This window comes from Ascaphus truei, chromosome 4 (assembly GCF_040206685.1).
Source record: "Ascaphus truei isolate aAscTru1 chromosome 4, aAscTru1.hap1, whole genome shotgun sequence".
Classification (NCBI taxonomy): Eukaryota; Metazoa; Chordata; class Amphibia; order Anura; family Ascaphidae; genus Ascaphus; species Ascaphus truei.
In genome coordinates this window covers 116091518-116112906 of record NC_134486.1, presented here as the reverse complement: position 1 = coordinate 116112906, position 21389 = coordinate 116091518, and the positions used below count along the sequence as shown (strand labels likewise).

At 36.7% G+C, this 21389-nt stretch overlaps 1 protein-coding gene across 1 annotated transcript in view; it reads left to right on the top strand.

The window, feature by feature from the left end:
* Window positions 1-8232, top strand: part of OPRM1 (opioid receptor mu 1) — a 158405-nt gene extending 150173 nt beyond the window's left edge. Inside the window, exon 3 of the mRNA XM_075596494.1 lies at window positions 4197-8232. Coding sequence (XP_075452609.1) covers window positions 4197-4723 — 527 coding nt within the window. The 3' untranslated portion in view covers window positions 4724-8232. The remainder of the gene's footprint in view (window positions 1-4196) is intronic.
* The last annotated feature ends 13157 nt before the right edge of the window (window positions 8233-21389 follow it).

Sequence of the window (21389 nt, the reverse complement as noted above, 5' to 3'; positions counted from 1 at the left end):
ACACACACACACACACACACACACACACACACACACACACACACACACACTCCCATATACACACACACACTCCCATATACACACACACACACACTCCCATATACACACACACACACTCCCATATACACACACACACACTCCCATATACACACACACACACACTCCCATATACACACACACACACTCCCATACACACACACACACACACACTCCCATATACACACACACTCCCATATACACACACACACTCCCGTATACACACACACACACTCCCATATACACACACACACATACACACACTCCCATATACACACACACTCCCCCATATACACACACACACACTCTCTCTCTCTCACTCTCACTCTACACAGACGAGGGGGAGGTCGGAACAGAGGAAAGGCCGCGACCAGCACCACCACCCGCTCCCCCCCCTCCTCCCGCGCAGACAGGGGGAACAAACCCCCTGCTACCACCTCCATGCAGGCAGCGGCAGCACCAGCACGTGGGGGGGATCAGAGGGAAGCAGGGACCGGAGGGACATTCCCGCTCCCATCTCCTGCCCCGCGGGCTGTCACACGGTGACAGGGGGAAGCGGGAAGCGGAGAGACATCCCCGCTCCCATCTCCTGCCCCGCGGGCTGTCACGCGGTGACAGGGGGAAGCAGGAACCGGAGGGACATCCCCGCTCCCATCTCCTGCCCCGCGGGCTGTCACGCGGTGACAGGGGAAGCGGGAACCAGAGGGACTGTGACGGGGGGAGCTCCGGGGACAGGAGAACACCCCCGCTACCACCTCCATAACTGCGGGCAGCGGGAGCGCCGGGGACAGGGGGTAAGGCACAGATGATATTTACTGTGTCCTCCATGGAAAAAAAAATGAATGGCCGCTCGTTGGGGGCGGGCTCATATAGAGCCTGGCCGCGCGCCCTCAAAGCCTGGGAGCGCGCGCCAATCAGCTGTCAGGTAGGGGGAGTTTTTTTTTGGTTTTTTTTTCAGCGCGAACAGGGAAATTTCAGCGCGAGCAGGGAAATTTAAAAAAACAAACACGTGTGCTGCTTGGGCCAATATTTACTCGCCCGGAGGTTAAATCCACCCGCCCTGGGCGTGTAAATGTATAGGATTGTCGAACACTATATATATATATATTTATATATAAAGCAGAAAATAGCCGTGTTAGTCCAGTTGCGATAGTGCAGAATAAATGAGTTCTTCAGTATTAGGTGATACCTTTTTTATTGGACTAACAATTTATGTCATAGGACAAGCTTTCGAGAGTTATCCTCTCTTCTTCAGGTCAGCAATACTGATATACAAAGGATTCAATGGCTAAAACAGTGTAGAGAGAGGGGAAAAAAACAGATATTTACTGTAGATAAGGTGGGGTGTTAAAAGTGTTTGAAGCCAGGGGAAAGTGTCAAAGAAAGGTGGGGGAGGGGAAGGGATGCTGGGGGGGAGAGAAAGTATGGATAAGAATTGAGGCAAGCAGGTTTTGGTGTCAAAGAGTCTTATCATTCTGAGTTCAAATGTTTTCCATTCTTGGGTGCTTTTAAACATTCCATTGAGGATTTTGATTTTTAAATCACTTCTCACAACCAGATCATTCCATAAATGATTTAAAAATCAAAATCCTCAATGGAATGTTTAAAAGCATTGTTGCGGGAATTAACTCAACCATTAACATATTTATTACCGCATTGCGATAGCATTAAAAATATCCTCGGCTTCTGTAATATCAATTACCGTATGGTACAAATAACATTAACCCGTTTCTTGACTCTGGAAACCAAAGTATACCAGGAGGTATAAAATGGTTAATGCGCCCCACCAAAAAATCTACCAACCGTCCCAGGCTACCTTTGTGGCTATTAACACATTGTATTTCAATACTTTATATCTGATGAGCAAACAAAGGGTTAATCCCTAGCTGCTCCCCCATACCACACCCCCCACCACCACCCCCATGGCTATTGACCATTCCAAATACCCCAAAAAATGTATTAAATAAAAAAAATTACATTAGAAATAATAAACTATATATATTTGAAACATGGAACAATTAATTGTCACTGAGGCTAACCAAGTCTCTCTCACTGGGGACCTAGATAGCAATCAATTGTGATCTGTAATAGAAATTAGCTTTCTTACCAACATTAAACTACACTACCTACCCCCCTTGACTGCCTTACAGACTAGTAAAGCATTGTATTGCAATGCTTTACTAACCACTAAGGCTAACAAGGGGTTAACCTACACCACCCTTACACCCCCGGGAGGCATAACTACCCAAGAGGCCTTGTAGCCACAGTGACAATCAATGGCTTTATGTTTTACATGTTTTTTTTTTTATTTGTTATGCAGTGGTTTTTTTAATGGTTATCAATATGAACCAAAAATCTCCTTACTTGTCATAAATATACTGTATGTCAGATACTCCATTTTTTCTTTCCCCGTGCAGTTTCTACTTAGGGCAGCATCCTTCAATTTGTTTATTTCTGATATTTGCAAGAAAAAAGATTGTAAGTAGCAGCAAGACAGCAGTGGTATCCAAATATGCACAAACTGAGTAGTTTATTCAATCACTTTCAGAGTGACAAAGATTTAATTTGAATGGCCAAAACCCCAATTAGCCACATTTTGAATAATAAGTCTATTGTCTATGTAGTTCAGAGGGGGTTGGAGGTGAGGATATGCGGGGGGTAGGATGAGGACAGATACCCTGAGGTCGGTGGCTAGGTCTCCCGGGGGAGAGGGCAGAGGTGGTGTGAGGGGTTAACCCCTTGATTATCTTAGCGGCTAGTAAAGCATTGCAATGAGGCCAAGAGGGGTAAGTGGTCTAGTTTAATGTTGATATTAACTCCTTTTTTTAGCTTTTATGTTGTCATGGAAACCCATGACTGGTTGGCCACTTGGACTACTAGGGGGTTAATATGTTGTCTAATGTATGTAACATAATATATGAATCACCTGTTCCATACTGTTCTAACTTATATTGCCTATGTATATATAAAGTTCATTATATACATACGGTAGGCAAGATAGGACTACAGTCATCCTGGAGTAGGTAATAAAAAATGTGTGGTATTTATGCTGTTAATCACATACCAATAAATATCGGAACATAATGTATGGCATGCGTTATTATGACTGTTTTTAACAGATTCAATATTTTAAACAGACCCGATGAAAAAAAGCATTATTTTTACCAGTGCAACATTGATTCATTGTCCAATAAAATAACACCTTTTTTTTGGTCGTTAATACAGCATTTTTGGCTTACTGGAGGCTGATGTATTCTGGCCAAAGTGTTATGTTGGGAGGTTTACAGACACATTAGGAGTAAAAATTGCATTTTTAGAAATTCACACAGGGGAGGTTAAGTGAATATGGAGTGCATATCAGAGGCATAAAATGTTTAATGAGCTGCTTCTTTTAATACTGTAGGTAGATTATCAGCTGAGCTTTAAATGGGAGAAGGATAGTTAGGGAGTTGAATGTAACCCCTAGGCAGCGTGCTTGGGAGAATGTGTGATTAGTAGTGTTATTTATTGTAATGTAGAAGGGAACAATGGCATCTGGTTTGGGAGGGAATATGAGAAGTTCTGTCTTAGCCATGAGGCAACAAAGGGCCATCCAGGCAGAGATAGCGATTGGACTGCGGGTATAAGGTCAGGTGTACTGTAAATATAAATTGTTGTGCATTGCCAAAGAAAGTTCAAAGGAGTTAATGAGGTCACCCAGCGATAGGGTATAAAGAGAAAAATAGTAAGGGACCTAAAATGTAGCCTTGAGGTACACCTACAGAATGTACTTTAGAGGTTGATGAGGAGTTGGCATAAGAGACATTGAAGCAATGGTGAAGGAGGTAAGAGGAAAACCAGTAGAGGGCAGTGCCAAGGATACCAAGATACTGCAGAAGAATATGTAGGCAAAAAGGGTGGTCAACCATATTGAAAGTTGAGGAGAGATCAAGAAGAATCAGAATGGAGTAATTCCGTTGAGATTTTGCATTATGAAGGTCATTAGCTACTTTGAGTGCAGTATTTGATTTGTTGCAATGAAAGAGCATTGTGTGTACATTTTTATTGCCACTGCATTGCTTGTACTAATTACTTACCTTCTCTGATAAACAAATTTAGAAATTTAGAACTGAAGAGTAAAAATGCAAACAATTAATACATTTATTTCATATCTTGTCTAGGGTCCACTGATTGTACTCTTCTATTTCCACACCCATCATGGTACTGGGATAACCTCTTGAAAATATGCGTTTTCATTTTTGCATTTATAATGCCAGTCCTAATCATAACAGTATGTTACGGAATGATGATTTTACGACTCAAAAGTGTTCGGATGCTCTCAGGATCCAAAGAAAAAGATAGAAATCTGAGAAGAATCACCCGGATGGTCCTTGTCGTGGTTGCTGTGTTTATTGTCTGCTGGACTCCCATCCACATTTATGTTATCATCAAAGCTCTGATCAATGTCCCTAATTCTCTTTTTCAGATAGTCACCTGGCATGTCTGCATTGCTTTAGGTTATACAAATAGCTGCCTTAACCCAGTACTTTATGCTTTTCTTGATGAAAACTTCAAGAGATGCTTCAGAGAATTTTGCATCCCTACATCCTCAACTATCGAGCAACAGAACTCCACCCGCATGCGTCACAACACACGTGACCATGCATCCACTGCCAATACTGTGGATAGGACTAATCATCAGGTATGACTAGCAGTGGAAATGTCATCTCTGGATTCAGGAATTACTGCACGAGATGACATGACTTCAGAAGTTACTCAAATAACTACAGGGCTTTAATTCATTGATGGAGTTAGGCTCAAAGAGAAAATTGGTTTTGTGTTTGGCACACATAGTTCCCAAGCACTTTATAGGAGAAGAAAAAATTGACCTTGTCCTTATCGGCTACATTATTGATCATAAAAACTCTTAAACATATTGTAAATGTTGCATCTAACACAAAAAATTGTATAAATGTAAAATTATCATTGGTGAGAGTCGTAAATTAAGACAGAATCATAAAGTTCATTTTTTCTGGTATGATAAAAGTCAAAGACAATTTTTTTAGAGAGGAAAAAAATATGTGGGACTATAAAATTGTGTTATGGTCAGCATTAGATTCTGGTGATTTTATGAAAATACCTGGAGAGTATTCATCGGTTATTCTCAGTCATGCTTTTTTATAGAGATGGCCACATTATTTTGGCGGATTTGAATCTGCAGTGAATCAGCCGGTTTCTTTGGTCCGCAAATTTCAGCGGATAAATCTAAAAAAGGTCAATTTGCGATGTGAGGATTTTTTTATTATTATTACCAATACACTCCGCGGATTCTGCAACTTGTGGACAGATTTGTAGAATCCAATTTGCAGATTCATCAATTCGGTGGCGGATTGTTAAGAATCTGCCAACTGATTGCTGAATCTGCGGATTTGATTCTACAAATCCGTCCACTGGTTGTATCTAATGGCAGGTTTTTCATGAATCCACATGGATTGAAAACACCCAAATCGTTGACAGATTTTACACTGTGAAAATCCGAGAAACGGATTTGGGCGCATTTGCCCATCTCTACTTGTTTCACAAAACAGGCATCATTTTTGGATTGCAAATAAATTGATGGGATGTCTGTAATCAATTGTTGCGGTCCTAGTTGTTTACAATTATAATTAGTCTCAACATTATTTCCTTCTATCAAGGATTTTCAAAGAAATCTTGAGCAATATTGAAATGATGGAGAAGCAGTGCAGCAATGTTTATGTTTAAAATCGATCTTAAAATGACCATACTTGGAAAATAGCTAATTTGACCAGAGACCATTAATATATCCTGTTTTTAGTTTCTTATTTTCCAATGGTATGTCAACAACTACATAATCCAGCCATATACTGTAAGGGGAACTGTGCAAAGCACAATTAATTTCATCATTCTGTAAATCCATTAAATTGTAATAAATTCATAATTAGTGTTAGGAATTGCTGCAGTGGGCAGTAAATACCGTAACTTTTCATATAGCTCATTTCCAAGTCTAAAAGAGGTGTCATTTCAACTGAGAAATAGGAATAGAAGATTAGTGACTTAGTATTTAAGGAGGAGAGTCTGTGGTGTTTGCCAATGGACAGTGGGTAAAAATTAATTGACAACAAACATGCAAAATATTTAAAATAAGAGTCAGGTGTCAATTATCTCAATGCTTAAACATAATAACATACAGTAGTAGTTGGTGTCTAAATAATACATTTTGGCATTATTTTTTTTAATTCTATAAGAATATTCTTCTTTTATTTATATTTACTCAGGACCAAAATGCAAAACAAAATCACAGTAAATTCAACATTTCACTAGCTATGTAAATGTAACGAGTGCTCTCACCACAAACAGGACGGGACCGCGAGACTGAGGTGGGGATAGTGATATACACCGACCTATAAATGCGTAACAATGTCTGGAGTGCAGAGTGAAAGTCATGTAGCCGGGTAAGGGTAGAAGAAGTCAGAAAGGTCATTATAGTTGCCGTGGTCTGGTGTTGGAGAAGTTGAATGGTCATTGTGCGTAGCCGGGCTCCAGCAGTAGAGAAGGTGGGAGTCCAAATACAAGCCGAGGTCAGGGGTCAGAGAAGGCAGCGGTCTGGGTACAAGCTGAAGTCAAAGATAACAGAGAATCAAGGCAGAATGCAAGAGCAACAGCAGGGCAGCAGGATGCTTGAGGCAAGCACTAGAAACATAAACAGACGTTTATGCTCAGCCAATTTGCCAGAGGGCTGGCTGAGCATATAAAAGGCAGAGAGCCAATGGAAAGGCTGCAGGTAGTGAGTCATCGCACATATTCTGTCCACTGGTAAACAGGGACGGAGTGAACAGCAGGTGCACTGTTGCTGATAGCATTAACCCTTCGAGTGCCCCTGGTATTGTGACGCCGGTGTGAAGTGGGGACAAGATCGTCCTCCGTTGCATCACGGGACGTAGCACGGGGGCGGAGCCTAGGTCCAGTCCTGGCTGGAGTACTGCAGCACGCAGCGCACAAGCTAGAGACATCACCCAATGCGTCACCGGACTCGTCACAGGGGCGGGACCGAGGTTCAATCCTCACAGTGAAATACTATTTCCTTTGTGGCCAAATAATTATAATAATAAACTAAAAAATACTAGTAACTAATTCAAGTCTAACACTTTTGTGTCTGTCAGAAAGGGGTCTGTCAGTAAGTGAGTTTTACAAAGATGGATTCTACCCAACATCATGATTAAGAAAAACAAATGTTGGTATTTGTTAATTTTTTAATTGCCTACTGTAGATTATAGTTACATAGTTACAGAGTAGATGAGGTTGAAAAAAGACATACTGTACGTCTATCAAGTTCAACCTATGTTAAATTTAGATGACAGATACTTAATCCTATATTCTATAAAGGGAAAAATAAATTTCTTCCTGACTCCAAATATTGATAATCAGATTACTCCCTGCATCAACATATTTTCCATGTTTACTTACAGTATTGGTATATCCCTGTATACATTTCCTTTTTAAAAAGATGTTCAACCTTTTTTTTTTTAAAGATATCTATCTGCCATCACAGTCTCCATGGGTAATTAATTCAACATTTTAACTGCCCTTACTGTAAAGAACATTTTCCTTTGTTGCTGGGAAAATTTCCTTTCCTCAACCTAAAGGGATGACCCTGTATTATTTGTACTGTCCTTGGGATGAATAGTTCTTTTTAAAGCTTCTTGTATTGTTCCCGAATATATTTGTATATAGTTATCATATCCCCTGTTAGATACCTCTTTTCTAATGTAAACTAATCTAATTTAGCTAGCCTCTCCACATAAATCAGATTATCCACCCCCTTTATTAATTTGGTGGCTCTGTCTCTAGTTCCATAATGTCTTTTCTAAGGAGTGGTGCCCTACATTGTGCTCCATATTCAAGGTGTGGTCTTACTAATGCTTTATAAAGGAGCATAATTATGTTTACTTCACTTTCATCAATTGCCTGTTTAATGCAAGATAATATCGTGTTTGCCTTTGCAGCTACTACCTGACTTTGGGCAATATTGGTACAGTAAGTCTGCTAAATATTTCTCCATCAAGGATTCTCCTAATTTTCCCCATTTAATTTGTAAGTTGCCTGTTTATTCTTGTTTCCCAAATGCATAACCTTACATTTATCTGTATTAAACATCATCTGCTATTTACCTGCCAAAGTTTCCAGTCTATCCAAGAAAGCAGGGGTCCAAGTACCGATTATTGAGGTACTCCACTTAAAACTGTAGCCTAAGGCTGAGTCCCCGCTGGCGCTGAGCGCGCTGAGCGGGCAGCGCTTGGCGCGGTTACTTGCATATATATATGCAAGTTCCGGCTCACGCGATGCGCGCGCGGGCACACACGCTTGGAGCTTTTGTAAATAAAAATGTTAAACTTTCCCTCTTGCTCAGATAGCCCACAATTGCGCCCCCCCCCTCCCTCCCCCCCCCCCCCCGCGCGCAAGTTGCAGGACACCCGGCGCTCATGCTCTAAGCATGAGCACGCTCAGCACCAGCGGGAACTCAGCCTAATCTGAAAAAGTTCCATTTATTAGAACTCTGTTGTCTATCCTTAACCAGTTTTCAATCCAGGTGAAAATATTTTTACCGAATCCAATTTGCTTTATTTTATACACTAACCTCTATTGTGGACCATATCAAAGCCTTTGCAAAATCTAAGTAAACCACATCAACTGCATTACCCTGTCTAAATTCCTACTTACCTCCTCGAAGAAACTAATAATAGTTTGGCACAACCTATCCTTCATAAATCCATGCTGACTATTACTAATAATGTTGTTTTCCATTAGATATTCATGAATATTATCCCGTACTAAACCTTCAAGTAGCTTCCCCACTATTAATTTCAGGTTTACAGTTCTGTAATTCCCCAGTTGTGATCTTGCTCCCTTTTTAAATATAGGCACCACATCTGCTTTACACCAATCTTGTGGTACTGAGCCTTTGGAAATGGAGTCCTTGAATATTAAATGTAATGGTTTGCCTATTACTGAACTTAACACCTTAAAGCTGCAGTTCAAGCAATATCCTGCATGTGTGTTTTTTTTAATAAATCAGTTCTGTAGTAAGAAAAAATACTTTTAGCATTTTCTGTTTAAAAAACAAACAAATTTGAAAGACCAATTTTCTTGTATTCTATTTTTAAAAGCATGCTTGTTGCTATAGCAACCATTTACATTCCCCATATTTAAAGATGTCACCAAACTTTGCCGATCAATAGATGGAGAACGAATTGACCGGCAGCTATGCAGTTCTTATGGTAAGTAGAGATTGCCCACATGAAACTATTGAAGTAAAAAAGAAAACCTAAAAAAAAAAACGGTTGCTTGAACTGCAGCTTTAAGAACTCTTGGATGTATGCCATCGAGGCCAGGTGCCTTATTTACTTTAATTTGATCAAGCGCCTATGAACTTCTTCCTCAGTTAACCAGTTGTTCATTAATATGGTGGTTGTGGATTCCTCCTGCAGCACTACTATTGCAATTGATTCTTCCCTGGTAAACACAGAGGCAAAGAATTTGTTTAATACCTCTGCTTTTTCCTTATCTCAAATAATCTGCCTGCCCATCTCACAGTGACAGATTACTATATTTTCTTTTCTAATTGTTTTGTTATTAAGGTACTTGAATAACTTTTTAGCATTGATCTTACTTTCTATTGCAACCCTTTTTTTCATTATCCATTTTTGCTAATTTGATTGCCCTTTGCATCTTTGTTACATTTCTTATAATGCTGATATGATTCCTCTGTCCCTTCTGACTTCAAGAATCAAAATGCTTGCCTCTTCTTTTCCCTTTCCTGCACTTTACGATTTTATTAATCACTTAATACTAATAACTATAATCTCATTATCACTTATGTTGATAATATATATCACATCCATTATTTTGGATCTTTTCTTGTACATTGATCATTATGGGTAGATCCAAACTGACATGTATAGGAAGCCCAACTCCAGAAATACTTTCCTTATGGCCCTAGCAACCATGCAAGACCTCTAAAAAGAGGCATTCCCTAAGGACAACTTTTGAGGTTAAAAAGGTTATGCTCCACACGAGAATTTTGAGAACCAATCTAAAAATCGAATTACCAGATTTCAGGCCAGGAGTTATAACAGTACCCATCCTAATGAAGCTCTTGAAACGGTCAAACAGATAGATCGTAAAGATCTCCTGTCAATTAATAGGGACATACTGTACAAACACAGACACAACAGTCTCATAAGAAATTGTCCACTCCTTTGTTTATAACACAACAGAGCAGACTGGCAGATTTTATATGTAAAATTGTCTCCAAACATTGGGATACTCTGAAGTTAGACAGTGTACTTAATCCTACTATGAAAGAGAGACCTCAATTTGTATTTAGGAAAGTCAGATCGCTGACAGCCTCTATATCTCCAAACCTCTTCAATTCCAATGTAAGAGGAATTGGAAATATTCCAAATGGATTCTTTACATGTGGACATTGTATCATGTGTCAATATGCAACCCTAATCAAGACAATCAACTGCTTGAAGCCTAAAAAACAGAAAATGATTCAAACATTTATAAATTGTAACACTAGCCACGTTGTGTACATCTTAAAATGTGGCTGTGGAAAATGTTATATCGGACGTACCATTAGATCCTTGAAAACAAGGATCATGGAACACGTCCGTTGCATCAGGAAAGGGGACATTTTACACCCAGTGTCTAGACATTTTACTAACTGCAATATGGGGGGGTATCGGGAACTTTAGTTTCTCAGGCATTGAGCATGTTCAGTCCCCCATTCGTGGGGTGACCGTTTGAACATGCTCAATAGATGATTCAATAGATAATCTAGATATTTACCATGTATGCATTACATCCAATAGGAAGCAATTTAGACTGGGAATTGAAACATTTTCTCTAGTTGTTTTCTGTTTTTTTGTTCTTTTGTTATTGGGGTTGCATACTGCTTTATCTGTATATATCTAATATATCCAATTATTCAAATATATTATTTTATAATAAATTGTGTTCTCCACTGTTGTGCACCATGCTCACTTAGTCATTCATCAATAAAATAGAATATATTATCCGTCCATGTGGTGAATCTGAGAAATGTGTCTTTTCTTACATAACACTCAGTTTTGTGAGTGGTATTTATATTAATTAGTCTTACAAATACGTTTTTGAATAATTCATTCAGTTATTAAAATATAAAGATACATATCTATATGTGATATGGAGAATTTATATTTTTCAAAGATTGACTATATGGATATACATGCACTATCGTTCAGTAGTTTGTCAATTTGTACCTTATACAAATATTAGTTTATCATCTTTAATAACTACAGTTATGTTAATTGTTTGACTCTTTCTCTTTGTTTGACCATAATATTTGTATATTTTTTCTTAATCAGATATGTTTGTTCTAGGGTATGGATTGTAGATATTCATCTATTCCAGTTCTTACATCATATATACATATGATGGTTAAAACTTAGTTACATACTCAATTATTGTGGTTAACTTTAAATTATCCATCCCTCAAGATCATCCAATTTTTAATGACTTTGACTCGATTTTTTAGATCATTTATTTTGTTATATGGAGGGTTTATTACAGCGTGGTCACCTTGTGGAGCCATTTGGTTTTGGCTCCGCATGTGGACATACACTGTTCTGCCCTCACTATATACAGTATATTAAACACATTTGTTATAATTGCGTTGGATTCCATTATTATACTGTAATCCATATGGGGATTCCTTTGTATAACATTTTTCCATGTATGATGTGTGTACCGTTTGTTGTTTTTGTGTTATTGGATTTTATTCACAATTTATTATATGTGTTTATTATCATTTTTGTTTTTCACCTTATTTTTTTGTGTATTTGAATACATTTTTCATGCCTTTTTTTAAATATACGTAGTGAGAATATTATCTTTCTGTAAATAGACTTAGTTTCACATATATTATGTATCTAGTAATTGATGCAATGTAACATTGTTTTCAATCAGAGTTAACTGGCATGATTTAATTGGATAAATCCCTGTATAGCAGATCCCTGTGTGAATTCAGTGTTACCATCTCCAGGTTCCCGTCTGTACACACCTGATTTGTTTTTTTACCTTATCAGGGGGGAGGCACATACTGTTTGCTGTTTTCCCATTGAGTTTTCTATTTAAGGAAGTTTTTATGATCACAGGTCACTCTTTGATAAAGCTCCGTAGGAGGGAAACGCGGACTTTTCTTTTTTGTTTTTGTTAGTGGTTTGGCACTATGCCTAATAAAGTGATATTTTAATTGTATTCTTTGCCTCCAGCCAGCCTTATTTTTCTGCAATGCTGAGACCCATTCGCTAATTTTGACTACCTGTTTATTTAGCCACATTGGTTTAGACTTGTTGTTTTATATTTATTACCCAACGGTATATACCGATAAGTGTGCTTTTCTAACAATGTTTAAAAGACTGCCTATTTATCTTCCACAATTTTCCCTGCAAAAACTTCATCCCAATGTATTACTTGTACTGTAGATTAGTCCTCAGTTTATTAAAATCTGCCTTTCTAAAGTTTAAAGTCATTTGTTGAACCCAAGTAATATGGTTTTTGATAATTTATTTCAAATGAAACCATGTTACGATCACTGCTACCTAAATGTTTCCAGATGTGAATATTTGTTATTACTTCTACATTGTTTGATATTACCAAATCCAGTATTGCCTCTCTCCTAGTTGGTTCCTCAAAAGTTTGAGTCCTGTAATTGTCTTTAAGCACCTCCAAAACCCTTTTTCCTTTTGTTGCAATTCTAATCTCCTTGCCCCAGTCTATATCTGATAATTAAAAGCAACCATTATGCAAACATGACCTAGTTTTGATGCCTTCTCCATTTGCAAAAGTATTTTGGCTTCCTCTATCTCGCATATATTTGGTGGTTTATAGCATTTCCCTTCAAACATGTTCTGTGTGCTTTTACCTCTACTGTTAATTTCTATCCACAAGGTCTCTACATTTTCATCATCCCCTTCATAAACATGTTACCTTATAATAGGTTATAGATCTGATTTAACATATAAACATACTCCACCTCCTCTTCTATTTGCTGGAACCTTCCGTCATATTTGTAGGCACAATCATTAAATGGTGCCCTAAATTGAACAAAGTACAAAATGTTTTTTATGAATACCGTTATATTTCAATGAATATTGACAGTGGGTCCATATTTATGATGTTTTGTACTTGTGTTCTGTTGACCTTCTTAGAAATGAAGGTCCATATTTACTAATAAACACACATTAAGGCCCCTGTTGCCTACCGAGATGAATGATTTGTATGAACTGGCCGTACACTGGCGACACACTTTATTCGAGCTTGGCTAGTCCCACGAATTCGGGTATACCCGGGTGTATTGAGGTTTGTGACTGTTTTCTGCCCGAGTGCATTGAGTTATTTTCCAAGCAGGGATTGAAGCATTTTATTCCCGCTGGCTGCAATACTGCACAGTATATATATATATACTGCATTACAATACATGAATTTATGACATCTGGTAGACACGCGAAGCATTGCAGCCTATTAAATCCTAATCATTATCATTTAACAGATCAGCCGCCCATCAGCCAGGCATGAACCCAGGCTGGGAAGGCAAAGGCAACGGGGCTTGTCAGAGGTGAGGAGTGGCGCATTCCAGGTATCTGCCAGGTACATACTGGGTATTTGCTCGAATAAAGTGTGTCGGTGCAGTAAGTTGCATTGTGGCCTAGCACTGCAGACTAAATTTGACAAAGTATTTTAATTCAAGTTATAGTACAGCCTTTTTTAAATATCACAATACATGTTTATAAATACATATATACACCACAGAAACTATTATAGGGGAAAAACTGTATACTGTATAATGTACAGTAAGATATTGGTATTTTTTCGGGAGTCAGCCATATGATATACAGTATAATGTAATTTAGGACATTGGAAATATCAACTAGGCTGGCATTGAGAATGTTAAATATATCTGGTTTCAGCTTCTGTTAATAAAAAATTTAAAAAAAATTTGTTCCCAGTATTTAATGGCAGCTGTGATGGTGGTAATGAATTCGTGCTGTTTCAGGAGCAGTAAAAGCCAGGAGTATTATTAATACATTTCATTAAAAAAAAGTGTTTTTAAAGTTTGAGATATATATATATATATATATATATATATATATATATATATATATATATATATATATATATACAAACTGTAGAAACACTTTATTATCCATTTAAAAAAATGCTATAGCTAGACCCTCTTTAGCCTCTTATAAGGTTAGAACTATATGTAGGTCCACTATGACTGGTTACCAAGGTGCACAAAACAGAGTTACAGTACACATTTTAATTAATATACTGTACAAATAAATGTAACCCGTTAACAAAGACGTTATCATACAAGGGACCCTCTGAACATATGTGTAACACTTGTCTACGTACTTTTCTCTTTGTATTTAATATTTGGGAAGAATTAAGATCCTTCATCTGAATGGGGCCAAAATCTTACTGAGAAAAAGAAAATAGCTTCCAAGCATATTAAATAGAGGCCTTACTCCGCAAATCTGACCTTGAGGATATTATTAATTTTCACTTCTTACTCTCTGCAAATAGGTGAGAAAATAGAAAATATATAGATATATATTTTTAAAAGAGTAAATCTTAAAGCAGCTGAAATGTGAAGGAAAATAACAGATGGTAACAAATTATTAAGAAATAACATTAAACATACTGTAGTGTATTTTTCACAAATCAATGTGTTCTGTTAACTGCATCATTTATTTTTATTGACTACGCACCTACTGCACCTCGTCCCCTCTTAAAAGCTCTTTCAAATGCAAATACATGTAAGACATGGTCATATTTCTCACAAGAACCAACACAAAGTCATTCTGCTTAACCTAAGGCTATATTAAGCATTAATGTTTTAAACTCTCTAGAATTATATGGTGGTTATGCTCTCAAGGCAATGGGTTTCAGTTTGCTAGTGCCCGATCTGCACTAAAGCACTTTATAGTATAACCCCCCAAGTGTTGTAAAATAGCCCTTTGACACTTTTATATATGAGGCAGCCAAAGGTTCCAATTATTTGTTTTATTTTATGGTAGAAATACTGTTCACTTTCCAGTTTTCACCCTAATTATTTTACTCTTTGTTACATACAGTAGCACCAGATTTTTTTATTATTATTTTGGACATTTTAAGCTTTTTTTCTCAAAAAAAAACCTGCCATGTTACTCAAGTGGGCACCAAACAACCAATTGAAGTAAAGATGCCTTATGGCTTAGCCAGGCTTAGTAAATCATGGCCCCTTCATGTATTATGTATTTCAAACTTCTTTTTACAAGAAGACAAAATACCTACATTCTGAAAGCTATTAAATCTATCTAAACTGATGGTGAAGAACTATTGTACAGTAGTTGAGGGCATTCACTTAATTACAATTTCAATTTGTGTTGCTAAGTGGAACTAAACATCTAAGGCAATGTTACAAATCAAGAAGGAAAGAACATAATCTGTTCATATCAATAATATATTCCCTTTCTCATTTAAAAGTCTATGCTCCGAGAGCCATGTAATGCTAATTATTACCTGAAGCCTTTAAACAATGTTAATGTATTTTAAATCCCATATATAACTATTGCAACATCATTTAAAATAAACATTGTTGATGGAAAAAAATTAAATATATGTTTTAAAAAATTGAAAAGAATAAATAATTTGATTGGTTTTACTGCCACCCATACAGTAAATATGATTACCCATATATAGTATTAATTACAGTATGCACCTTTTTTTAACTGACGGAAACATGCACACACCAGATATATTAGGCCACTTGTACAAGTACAAAAGTAGGGGAAGGGGATGAAACCCTCGCATCAGCCTGTAATATGTAGTAGAGTAAAGTCAACAACGGTGCAACAAGGGGAGGGGACAGAATTATTACTAGGAGACAAAGACGCCCTATGGACAGCACTCGTTGTGTATGATGATGTAATGGTGAGTAACTTAAAAGTATAATACTTAATATTATACTTTTAAGTTACTCACCATTACATCATCATACACAACGAGTGCTGTCCATAGGGTGTCTTTGTCTCCTAGTAACACTTGTACAAGTAATTTGCATTGACCTTCAATTCTATGCCACAATTTAGCTGCACTTTGATTCACTTATCAAACGAGATACGGAATGATGGTAAGAAAAAAAATCGAAGTGCTAGAGTAGCTTTGATCATTTTCTACATCTATATTTAACCTTTTCGATAGTATATTTAGTCAACAATGAAATAAGGTAGATGCTGCACACCAAAAAGGTAAGTAAACCTGATACAATTACTGGTGCTCCTGCAACTGGATACAAGCCTGCAACATACCCAGCAGTACTAGGAGAAAGGCAACGCAAGGCACCGTTTCGACATGCTGGTCTTTATCAAGGGAGATAAAGTGGCATGGTGAAAAAGTCATAAGTGATTCCTTTTATACCACCCACCTACCCAAAACAACCTGTGTTCATTATCCACGATGTAGTAAAGCTGTGCTGAGACACTGCTTCTGTTGCCTTGCGTCACAATGTGTGTTTAAGTCATTTCCATATCCACGAGTGAAGCGGAAGGGTGCGGGGGTGGGGGTGAAGGGGTGCGAGGGAGGAGGTGTGTCCTGGCGATCCATTCCTGCCGTCTGTTCCTCTGGTTTCTTCGTGAGTCACATCTGACTCATCCCTGTGTTTTGTGGCTCAATCATGCTGCCGTGTAGCTCCTCAGGCATCATCACACGTATTGTCGGGTTCCACATCCGGGTACCCATCCATCTGGATCCTCAGTCGGGGCCCAAAAAATCCCTCTGTCAGATTTGTAGCTCCTCCCACCCCAGCATGGTCGAGCTTGTTTACATCTGACATCATGAATTTGTCGGCTTCTCATTCAATCGCATAGAAGTAACAAAGAAGGTGGGGCCAAATCTAATAAATGTCCTAATCATAAACATTCAAACTTAACTGTGTCATAAGGAAAATTAGCAGAAGTTCCTAACAGAGCATGGAATGAGTGAAATGTATCATAGAATGTCCAAACAATTTTTTTTGTATATAATATGCTAATTGAGCTAGAAACCAACCTTAAAGTTCAAATAAATGCAGGTAGTGGCAGCAAACTAAGAAGCAGTTCAATGATAGAAAATCATTTAACCCGTTAGTATCCAAGGTGTGAATCCAATAGCACTCTCTTTGGAGTAATTAAACATCTTTATCTATTCCTGGTTTGGAAGTACCCAAGTGCTCAATGCACATTAATTTTAGCAGCGATACTGCATGATTAAACTCCGAACAATGTTTTATTAAAACTGACTCCTCAGCGTTATGACTAATCTTGCTTTTGTGCTCTATAAATCTTGTTTTGAGCATCCTATCTGATTTTCCTATGTAGTAAAGTCCACAGGGGCATTTTATCATATAGATTATATTAGTAGTAGTACAGATGAAGAAAGCTACATTTTTCCAAGTGAATATTATAACAATATGCTTTTTAATGCAGATACATAGATGACCTATTTCTTTACCTCACTTGATAAAGACCACCAGGTCGAAATGTTGTACTTTTTTGGCTAAAATAAATTTGATTATAATTCAAATCTGTTGTGCCTTGTGTTGCCTTTCTCTTTATATTTAGTCAACAAACAGCTGTAAAATAACACTACAGTATAACTCTGGATTTTCCTATCTGTCTCATATGTAACAAAATAATTGTATTTAATTGTAGTTGTTGTCAAACTGGCTTAGTTGGAGGCCTGGATTTACGTAAAAAAAATAAATGACGATGACGACGACTACAGCTTAACCATAGGAAATCAACTATAGTATAGTTAAGATTTTGAATGTCTAGTAAACATATAGTAATTGATGTTTTAATGTTATCACATACATATATCTTGTGTGATTATTGTAGCTTTTAAAGCAGTAATCTACTCTACTAACCATTAAAAATGATTTCTATTCTTTTTACCAATGTAAAGTCTTTTGCTACTATTTTCATCAATGTCCCTTTTTTCAAATGCACTATGTGCATTTAGGAGATATCAGTTGCTGAAAATGTGTCACCCAGAAAAGTTCAAATGGCTCCCTATTAAAGTAACAGAGGTTTACATGGTAACAGTAATGCCAGTAAAATAATAAACAACTCTGCAAAATAAACAATGAAAAAATCAAAAGGGTAAAAATTGGTGACCACACCATGAACTGTCAGTTTGGCTTGTGAAAGATAAAGAAGGACTGTAAATGCATTTTAACATTGTTTTCAAAGAGGACTTTGTAGATCTTAGGTTTCAAGTGTGACACAATGTTGTGTGAGTGGCAGCATTTCTGCATATGGTTACTTAAAATAAATATTCAGGAGCTAGATGTGCATTTTTCTTGTCAATCTTTACATGCGGTAGATATTTTTGAATATGTTACAACCTGTATTATGTTTGCTCAAACCTGCCCATTTTAGAGTGAGAATGTGCCATTGTATTTATTTCTGAATAAGAACAAATGTATGTATAATAACAAATATATATATATATATATACTTTTCCATAGGCATTTGCGTTCTGGACAATAAGGATATATTGAAAATACAGGAATTAGCAACTGTTTAAGTACATTATATGATAACGTTGATTTGTACATGTATATCACTTGATATCAGGATTTGATATTAATAATATATGTTCACAATTACTTCCAACACATTAAAAAAAATTATATGGCAAAATCAATTACACTGTATGTGTCAGATTTTGATTTATGTCTTCACTAAAAATAGGCCATTGTATATTATGATTCAGCAATTCTGATTCTTGTCAAAGCATGTTGGTTACAGCATGAAGGCAAGCAATGAATAAAACCAGTCAATGTTATATTTTCTCAAATTAATGTTTTTTTTTTTGGGGTGTAATAAAGTTTTCAATAACATCTAGTACTCCCTCAATCAATTAGACACAAAGTGGTCTAGATACTGTATATCAATGATAGTTGCACCATTGTTATGAAATATGTCTTATCTTAAAAGCAATGTGAAACAGCAGAATATCACACCATAATATCATATCTTTGGGGCTGAACTAAAAGTTCCTATCAATTCTACCATGCATCTTTTGTTTAATATTTATTTTCTGTCTAGATGGCATTTGTCAAAGTTTTTGTTTACCTACCATAGCTCTTCATTGAAGGAGCTACAGTATATATATATATATATATATATATATATATATATATATATATATATATATATATATATTTAAAACCAGAGTCAGAACATGAAACACAGGTGTCCTGTATGTATATATATATACACACACACACACACACACACACACACACACACACACACACACACACACACACACACACACACACACACACACACACACACACACACACACACACACACACACACTAAAATAATGCATAATAATTCTTTTTAAATAAATTGCTCAAAATACAACTTGAATAGACCATAGGCGGGTTGTTTAATTGCTATAGAAAAACTGGTGCAAATTGTCCTTTTTAAAATCAAGAACATTGGTTTATTTCCAGTATCTGTATGCATATGAATTAATTGTGAAATTAGGTAATAATCCTCACTTAGACCCAGATCCAGAAAAATGTGCTAAACTTTACCACACCTCAGCTGCCATTCATATGGGGATCTGAGCCTTGTATCTATTATTTGTTTGTATTACATTACCAGTGTTGAAAGGATTTTCATACCATGCTATGAATGTGAAGATGTTTCTATAATGAACGCTATTGAAATGGGAAAAGCTACTGTAAATAATGTATTGCCTGAGATGATACATTTGTCAGTTATTTTAATGAACTATTATAATGAATTCAAATTTAGAAAGGATTTGCCATTCACCTTAGACTCTTGGTGTATCAGCCAAACCTTTGCATGGGAAAAGCCATGCCGACTTCCTGTCCGCCAAAGGACTTGCCGGCATACAAACCGCACATATCATGTTAATACTATGGCACTTCAGATCATCCAACATGAACCCATGCAGAATTCTTAAGCTAGCTGCCATCTTGACCTATCCCCGCCAGCTGTTTGAGTTGATCTTCTCCCAGAGAGGACTCAATAGGTTAGGTGAACAATTTTTATTTATCTACACCTTAGATTATGCAATGAATTTTTTGGAACCATGAAGATAATTTTTTATACTGATCTCATTAACCTCAAAGATATGCCCAGTCTACAACATGTGGAATTGTTACATATTGCGGCCCATCAAGTTTTTACTTTCTGCAGTTTAGTTTCAGTTTTATACAGACTTTTCCATAGGCATTTGCGTTTTGGACAATAAGGATATATTGAAAATACAGGAATTAGCAACTGTTTAAGTACATTATATGATAACGTTGATTTTTACATGTATATCACTTGATATCAGAATTTGATATTAATAATATATGTTCACAATTACTTCCAACACATTAAAAAAAATTATATGGCAAAATCAATTACACTGTATGTGTCAGATTTTGATTTATGTCTTCACTAAAAATAGGCCATTGTATATTATGATTCAGCAATTCTGATTCTTGTCAAAGCATGTTGGTTACAGCATGAAGGCAAGCAATTAATAAAACCAGTCAATGTTACATTTTCTCAAATTAATGTTTTTTTTTTGGTGTGTAATAAAGTTTTCAATAACATCTAGTACTCCCTCAATCAATTAGACACAAAGTGGTCTAGATACTGTATATCAATGATAGTTGCACCATTGTTATGAAATATGTCTTATCTTAAAAGCAATGTGAAACAGCAGAATATCACACCATAATATCATATCTTTGGGGCTGAACTAAAAGTTCCTATCAATTTTACCATGCATCTTTTGTTTAATATTTATTTTCTGTCTAGATGGCATTTGTCAAAGATTTTGTTTACCTACCATATCTCTTCATTGAAGGAGCTATATATATAATATATATATATATTTAAAACCAGAGTAGGAACATGAAACACAGGTGTCCTGTATGTATATATATACACACACACACACACACGCACACGCACACACACACACACGCACACGCACACGCACACGCACACGCACACGCACACGCACACGCACACGCACACACATTAAAATAATGCATAATAATTATTTTTAAATAAATTGTTTAAAATACAACTTAATGGACCATAGGCGGTTGTTTAATTGCTATAGAAAAACTGGTGCAAATTGTCCTTTTTAAAATCAAGAACATTGGTTTATTTCCAGTATCTGTATGTATATGAATTAATTGTGAAATTAGGTAATACAGTAATCCTGGGAAAAGGGAGACC